This window comes from Rhagoletis pomonella, unplaced genomic scaffold (assembly GCF_013731165.1).
Source record: "Rhagoletis pomonella isolate Grant_MI unplaced genomic scaffold, Rhpom_1.0 Rhpom_scaffold_00007, whole genome shotgun sequence".
Classification (NCBI taxonomy): Eukaryota; Metazoa; Arthropoda; class Insecta; order Diptera; family Tephritidae; genus Rhagoletis; species Rhagoletis pomonella.
The window spans coordinates 68,766,223-68,774,884 of record NW_023458561.1 but is presented as its reverse complement, the minus strand read 5'-3'; the positions used below and the strand labels follow the sequence as shown (position 1 = coordinate 68,774,884).

General features: G+C 43.2%; 1 protein-coding gene across 1 annotated transcript in view; it reads right to left on the bottom strand.

Annotated features, from left to right (window-relative positions):
• LOC118743426 overlaps positions 1 to 7,936 on the bottom strand; it is a gene marked incomplete in the record, with an annotated part of 206,863 nt that extends 198,927 nt beyond the window's left edge. The window contains 4 exon segments of the mRNA XM_036476081.1: positions 26 to 104; positions 4,958 to 5,074; positions 5,258 to 5,351; positions 5,422 to 7,936. Coding sequence (XP_036331974.1) covers positions 26 to 104; positions 4,958 to 5,074; positions 5,258 to 5,351; positions 5,422 to 7,873 — 2,742 coding nt within the window.
• Positions 7,937 to 8,662: the final 726 nt, after the last annotated feature.

The following is an 8,662-nucleotide window of genomic DNA, read 5'->3' as shown; positions in this document are numbered from 1 at the left end:
TGTATGTATGTATTTGTGATAGTACCTTGACGACACGCGTTTCCAGATCCTGCACAAGAATTTTTGGTTTTTTATGACGATGTCGCTTTTTGTGTCGATGATGACTGCAAAGAAAAAATTTTATTATTGCAAAACTTGTAAAATATTTGCACAGCGAAATTTGATTACTTCAATATACACAAGGGAATTAGTAGAGCTTCCACATATCGCACACATATTTGAAAAGAGGCAGAATTAAAAAAAAATGTATGCCAATTTTTTGCATAAATCAATCGTAGGATTTATCTCAAATTAATGCAAAATATTTTTTTCTTCGTGGTTAAAATATTTCAAACAAGAAAATTACTGTTATGCCTCTTTCGAAATTATTGGCGTTGAATCTGTACGGTCTACAAGCAGTTATATTCCCCTATTCGATTTTTGAGCTGTGCCCCGTTTGAACAGGGCTTGCGATATATATAGATATAAGATATACATATACATATAAAGATATTTACTATAATTCGAGATACTATCCCCCAAAAAGAATCAGAGTGTACATTAGGCCTTGGGCTGTAGTTAATAACGGCGCTAGGGGTGCACTGTGTGGAGGAGCGCGCGAAGCGGGTAGCTTTAAGTGCACACCTGCAGCGTGCAGACACGATGATGCTTATAGTTACCATATATCATCCTCATAGATTGCGCCTTGTAGTTAGTCGAGAGAGAGTGTATGGATCTCACTATTGCTTCTTTGTACGAAAGCTAATGACGTACTTTCTTCCAAAAGAGACAACAGTAATTAGTTTGTCATTAGATGCCAAAAAGAAACAGACTGCTCTGAAAACCTTTTAACCAAATGTCTGTGCACGGAACTTCAGCAAAGTATTAAGATCCGACACTGAAGTTGAAACCTTTTATAACCATGGATATATTCCACCATAAATTGCTGATGATAGTTCACGAACAGCATCCGTGTTAGTTTTGATGTAAACGAAGTCTTGCATTTCTGCTAATAGTGAGTCCATTACCAAACGCCACAAGAGAGAGAAGGGTACCCCACCCTGAGGGCATCCTCTCCCAACCTCTATCATGATACAAAGACCAGTTTCCTCGCCACAGTCAACAATCTTCTAAACACTGAATCCACCCGACTAACTGCTCATCCACTCCACGCTTCCTGACCGCAGAGCACATAGAGACATGGTTAGCGTTGCCAAACGCCCCCTTAATATCTGAAAATACCACTACGCTACGATAGAGCTGATTAACAGCACTGTCCACCAAAAGCTTTGATCTGGTTAAAGCTGTTACTTTTGTACCAATTGCAATTTCCATTTTCGTAAATCGAAATAAAATTTGTTCAGCATAAATTGACTCATAGCTTTTTCACCAGTCCTTTAGTCCTCACACCCACAGTATAAAATTGTATTAGCATTGCAGTTTTCATTAAATTACCCATTGAAGCAGTGAATAAGCTGAGTTCACATTCGATTGTTGTACGCTCGCATATTCGCAAATAATGCCATCGGTTGGGCACGAGCGCACACAACTGCATTCGCCGCCGCCACTGAATGAGTGAGTATTCGCATAAAAAGCGCCTAAGCCAACTTTTCACTTTGGAATTTTCACGAAGTGTGGCAGCGGCATTTTGCATACGCAAGCAGAATAAAAGTTCAAATTAACAAAGCTATGAACAACAGCAACAACGACATTTAAAATTAACATTGCATTTTTTTATGCCAACACAACGTCGAGTCGCACTCAGTTGGGTTTTTGGTTAGGCAGTCAGCAACCAGCCAGCAGTCGACTCGCAATTCACTGGCAATCGCTCTTCATCAACAACTTTACGCCCTTGCCCCTCGTTCACTCGCACACCACGCGCATCCCACGAAGCTCGCCCTTCTTTACTCACACTTGCCAACTCCTTGGCACACCTTGACCTAAATTTCAGGCGAAGCATAATTAAAGCACAAAACATGCTGGCAGCCTCAACAGCAGTCGACTGCGCTGCCAAAGCCGCCACCACTGCACAAAGCGCTGAATGTAGGCAGCAGGAAAGCAAGCAAGCGAGCGAGCGAGCGCGTGAGAGGCAGCGCTACCGGCATGCAAAGCACTTTTAGATACATAAATATGTATGCATGTACCCTGCAGTGCAAAGCTGAACTTAGTAGTATACGCCAAGTCCACTTCGTGAGCTCTTATTTAAGGATAGAAGTCACACCAGTTTGTTATGGAAAGTTGCTCGTTGAAAAAGGTAAACTAGTCGGTAGAAATTCCAGAGCTTTGCTCTGTCGGCCATTGCAGGAGCGGAAAACTGGCATTTCGTATAGCACGGCCAAGTTAAAAATACCAGTCGCTAACAATGAAAAAAGAGAGAACGTTACTAGTTGGGATGAAACGTAAAGTGGTACCCTTCTAGTTCACAACTAGTAGCTTTCCTTGCTGGGTAGTTACAAGTGTACGTATGTATGTATGTATGTATGTACGTAAATATCTTTGCTTGTTACGGAAGAATGCAGTGAGTGCATAGACTGACAGTCAACTGTTGAATGGCGATGCGCGGCGGCAGACAATGATACGTTTGCTTTTTTATTGCTTTTTTATTGCATCTTGCGGCTTGGGCTTGTTGAACGCGTTGAAAAACAATAGGAAAAGCATTTTCGCCTTTCATAATGGTTGAGACTATCACTGCTGGCACACACACTCGCGCACACTTGGCTTGGCCATGAATCCCTTCCATAGTTTAACGTCAGCTCGATTTCGGCGAGACACTATCGGACTAAAAATTGCAGCACCGCTTCTTAAATTGACGTTGTGAAGTGGCAAGTAAGCATCCGCAATCGTTCAAAGGCAACGAGCTGAATTGCAAATATCCTGTACTATTCCAGCCATCTGCGGCTACGCTCGCGCCACTCGTTTTCTTAATTGCTATTCTTCGTTTTTTGCTCCACCACACTCTTTCAGCGTTGGCAAACTCCTAGACGTTCGGCCACAATCATCAATTTTCGCTTGGTATTCCACTCATTTGCAATGCTCCGCTTCTTCACTTGCTCCTTCCCTATATCTATCTACATGCACCCATTCGAATTGTTTTGAATTAATTGGTAGCGTTATCTCGCAGTCTGTGCGTATGGTCGGTCATTGCTGCAGTGTGAAGGCGGAAGGTCAGCGGCAGGGAAATTATCTCGGCGGCAGTAGGCGTACATGGATCGACCCTAATTACACACAGTCCAGTTGGTTGCAGCTGCTACAGTAGCTAGGCAAAGTAGTAGTTGCAGTTGCGACAATGCCTGTTGTTATGTGGGGCAAATACTCTAACTCCACCTTGAACAGAACGGGCTTTTACAGAGGGGGATGATTGCTTTTATGGCATGAAGAACGCCCTTGGAAGTAACGCTGATGTCCATTTCCAGGCACCTTTTTAAGTAGCAAAATAAAAATGGCCCTTACCGCCCCAGTAATAAAGGGACTACATATCAAAGTAGTTCAGAGTTTTAGCTATTCGCCAACTAATTGGGTTTCTTGTCAAGTTTTGTCAATGTTTTGAGTTCGTTTGTAGTATGCGGATAGTACTTTAACGGTAGCATCGTTTACGACCTCATCTATGTAGCGATTCCCAGGAATCATTACCACACACGGGGTTTCGCAGCTAAATAATTCTCTTTGGAAGACTTGATTGTTCAAACTTTGAGCCACCGGTGAAAATGACCGCAGGCCGTTAGTCCGTTAATCCTGATCTGTAAAATTTTTTCGTATGATTCTCTTGGAACTCGTAGTGGAGAATTTATTCATTGAGCTACATAATCCAATTAACGATGGTCATATTGAATAAGTAGTATATATAACACCATGCGGCAGTTCGCGTAACTAAGGGCAGAAAGTAATAAAACTACGTTTTTGTTTTTCTAACTGACGTCAGAAATGTTTTGAAAAGACTTTCAAATTTTAAAGATATGATTAATTAAAAAAATTCTTTAAAAAACTCAGTGCAGTATAGAGTAATAATATTAATATCGTATAAAAGAGAAAATCCTGTAGAGCTAAAAAAGTTTAAATTTTTTTGCACAAAAGCACGAATAGGTATTGAAAAAGTCCTTTAAAAATGTTATCCTTGCATTTCCTTGTAAATTTGCAATACGTATTTTTGAAAAAATTTTATCTTAAGGACTGATATACACACGATCCCATCCTCAAATTTCGCACCTCTAACTTTATTAGCTTTAAAAACTAATATTAATTAAAAGGGCATTTTCAATATCTATTCGTCATTGTAAAAAAAAAATATTTAATTTTTCTAGCTCTACAGAATATTTTCTTTCATTTGTATCCATACTGATATTCTACATTGCAGTGATTTTATTAAAATAACTTTTTCATTAATTATATCTTTGAAATTTCAAAGTCCTTAAAAAATCCTGACATTTAAGAGAAAAGCTAAAAACGAAGTTTCGAAGGGCCAAACTTGCGTTACAGCTGTGGACCCTATCCATTTCTCTTCTATGTGTGCATTCCTCGAACGCCACCCACCAGAGCTGATTCCATATAAAAGAATGCATTATTGTGCAGTACTCGTATCATTAAATTTTTTCTATATGTACTCCTATTTGGCATACATATGTACAGATATCGTGCTAAAGAAACAAACATAAAAATATGTATCGTTATAGCTATAAGCAAAATATATACCAATTCATAAATTTTTCTTACAGTTGAAGTGCTACATATTTTTAGGCTTATTTTTTAATGCAAAAAAAAACGATGTTTTCCCTAAAAAAATTTTCGATATTACAGTCCTTATTTTGTGTCCACCTACTGTATTCTGAAGTAAAGTTTATTAATTAAGTCACTACCTTTTGCTTTTGTGCTCAGTTATCTATCGCTGTTTACGCCATTTCTTCATTTTTCGTAGCCCATAATTCACTCATTCTTATTGTCTGAAATTAAGTTGTTTGTTTGTTGTGCTTTTATACTGACTTACCGATGTCTTCGATGTCGGCGATGGCTGCTTGGAACTATTTCTTCAAGGTCGTCGTTTTTGTCGGACTCCATTGGGATTTGCATGTCGAAAGCGAAATCATCATTGTACTGAAGTTGACTGCGAAAAAGAAGTGAAAATAGGAAAATTAGAATTGAAAATACCAACGAACTAAAATAGATTACTTTAAATAAATCAACGGCTAACTATGTAGAGCGAAATATGAAAGACCACAAATTGGGTGGATAATTGCGAGTTGAAGCGCACGAAATATAATAGTCTCTTAATGACAAAGATACTCACGCTGGCTCATTAGATGGCATACTAAGTATGCAGTGTTGTAACCCACTTGGCGTCGGATACACCAGAACGGGATCTGAACATCTGTGGTAGCGTTCTATACAACGAAAAAAAAGAAACAAAAAAATATTGAAATTAAATTCTTCATCACTCTTCCGGACACTTACTGTATTTTCGTTTGCGCCGCCGATACTCATCGTCACTGCCACTCTGCCCTGACGGCCAGCTGGGCTTAAAGCGCTGCTTGTCTTTCTCGCGATCGCGTGAGGAGGATTTCGTTGTTGTGCAACAACCGGTCGGCGCCACACTGGAGCCAGTTGATGTTGAAGTCATGCGATTCAACTTGGCCGTGTCCGCAGGCACCGTTGACCCGGCCACAATGACCCCATTGACGGTGCCATTCCGAAAACCAGAGCTGTTCAACGCAATAACTGCCGTGGTGATTTCCGACGTGCCGCCCGTAGCGCTGGTGGCATGGTAAAGCGTAGGAGGAGGAGGCGATGCTAGCTGTGAAGACATGGTGGTTGCGTTGACAGCAGTCGTAGTAGCAATAGTCGTGGAGTGCAAGGGCGTTTGTTTTTGTGCGTTAGATACCGTTGCTGGCTGTACGGTGCCAGAGGAAGCGAATGTATTTTTCATATTCAAACTATCTACTAATTGATCACTATGACTAATATTGCTCGGCATTGTCCCACTCACCAAGATGCTGCCGTTGGCCGGCATGGGCGCGAACGGCGTTTGCAGTTGTTGTAGTTGTAGTGTTGGCGGTGGCCGTGAACGACTGCGGCCATTACCACTCACCAATAACAGACTTGTGCTCTTCGATTTGAAGCGATCACCCAGCATGAAAACGCCTGCACCGCCGACACCGCCACCGGTGAACGAAGTGGTTGGCGAGTATATTGGCGCGTGCAACGACAATGAGTCGCTCTGATTCAACAATGTGCTGACAGTCAAATTTGCACTCTCCTCGGAAGTGTTCTGTCGTGAGATGTACCGCGAATAGGCTGACGCTTCGCCAAAGTCGCCTCCTCCACCGTAAGCGCTGTCCGTATAAGACACTTGGTGGCGAAAGATGTGTTGTTTTGTCTGGGTAATTTTGTTGCTGGTGGGGACCGTTGGAATGTCGCTACCGACGGCGGTGAGAGAGGCAGCTTTGGACGACGCGGTGTACGGAACGGCAGTGGTGGGCGTGATTATGTGTTTAGTGGCGGTGGAGGCCTCCATTCTGGTTGTAGTTTGCGCTGGCGGAGGCATGGGCTCCGGTGCTTGTATGGTCCCGATCAAATGACGTGGCAGTACGGGACTGCACTGCGCGCTAATTGACTTTGCTTCCAGTACACGCAAACGTTTGGCGATGCGAGCGCGCTCGTACAAGAGCGAGGCAGTTTCCTCCGGTATGATTTCGGCGCCGCCAAAACTCACCGTGCAACGTGAGCTGCCAAATGATAAGCTCTCAATGCTGTCGCGCAACGAGGTGAGACTATCATCGGCCATAGTCGAGGTGTGTAGACGAGCACCGGTGCCATTTTCGTACCCGCTGGCAAGTGAGGTGGTGTCGTAGGTGCGCTCCAACAAAGAGGCGGGCAGTCCACCCACTCCGCCACCATTTCCGTTGCCATTTATAACTGAAACTGAACGTCTGCGACCCGCTGCGCCTTTCGAGTCGCCAGAGCCCGAACTGGACGTCATCACCTCAGCTGGTGTGTGCGTCTGAGCGCGTACCAATAAACTGCGCTTCATGACGGCCTGACCAGCACCACTCACATCATTCTTGTCCGAGGAGTTGCTGAGCGTACTCGTGACGCTTTCTTCTGCAGGCTGTCCGACGGCCGCACCTTGGGTGTGGGGGTCTGTACTAAGCCGGGTTTTTACCTTCTGTGTCTTCGTTAGTGTCGCACGTGTCATCTGCGAACGGTGACTGCCATTTGATGCAGACGCTGAGGCAGAGACAACTTCGATGTCATCGCCGACCTGACGTCCGCTTTGTCCGCTACGTCCACTCGGCTTTCTGGCAGTCTTCGGGCTACGAAAAGTCGTTGGTGAAGCGATCATTGCCCCCAGATCGCCACGCATGAATACGTCGGGTTCGCTGTCGCCACGCACTTTCCGCGAACCGCCAAATAGCTTACGGCTGAAGAATATGCGGCCGATCGATTTGCGTTTCATGCGCTTTGCTCGTTTGCGCTCTTCACACTCTCGCTTGATGGCCATTATTTTCTTCTGCAGCAGTGTTGTGAAAATTACTTCATAGGTGAGTGCGCGCTGCAAGTCCTCGAGGGTGTCGTTCGTGCTGACCGCTTTGTCGACCATTGCCAGAGGTCGGGGCGTGGGGCTGTCTTCCGCATCGAACACGTCGTCCGGCTGCTCTTCGGGTGTGCTTTGTTTGGGCGCATTTGTCATAGCTGTAACGCTCTCGCCTGCTGGTCCTTTCAACACTCCAACCAACGAATCTGTCTTCTCAGCGATAACCGTCCCGGGTGGAATAATATCGTCACTTACAACTTTCTTTGGAAGCGCCTGGCCTTCCTTACTGTCCCAAGCTTTCGACGCATCTTGTAAAAGCACTCTCCCGTTTCCGTTTCCGTTCCCTTGCTCGTCCACTGTTTCTTCTTCCATTATATCTTCTTTATGCTTATCCTTAATTTATAGCCGACACTATGAAGTTTCCCTTTGGATTTAGCATTTTGTTGCTATTGTGGTTATTATAGTGTTTCTTTTTTTTTTTGCTCAAAACCAGCTTTTCTTGTGGTTCTATCTTCTTCGATATTCCATTCGTTGGTGTCACATAGTTTTTGTTTGTCTGCCAAAAAATATTTTTCAATTATTCGGTGATATGAGTTCGACTGCAATAGTCGGTGTCGATGCTGTTCTTTGTGGTAGTGTGGTTGTAGTGACATCTATAAAACATTTGAATTGCTGTCTTATCTCTGCCTCGCTTGCTGCGTATGCTCTGTGTTGCATTGGAATGTCATTCATATTCGAATTGCTGTTGCTTTTGTGGATTTTTCCAGGCATGATTTATTACTCTGAGTGCATATGTCCTCGTATGTGTAAGCCTTTTATGTCATTCCGATTGAATATCTTCGCTTTTATGCTACGCCAGCTTTGGCTTCCCTTCCCTGCTTCACACTTCAACGTTTCTATTATTTCTGCGACGCTTTGAGTGGCACTTGAATGGCAATCACAATCACTCAAGTCGACTCAAGTGCTTTCTGGGTGGAGTGAGATGAAAGTTATCTGTGAATTCACAAATAAAAAAGGAAAAAAGTGTCGTTCAAGAATTTTACGATAAAATCAGCTATTAATATATAAAGTGATATACATATGTATATTCATAGGTTTCATAGTGAAGAGTTCTTTCATAAATATATACATACTTATATATATAGGTAAAAATTGTAGCTT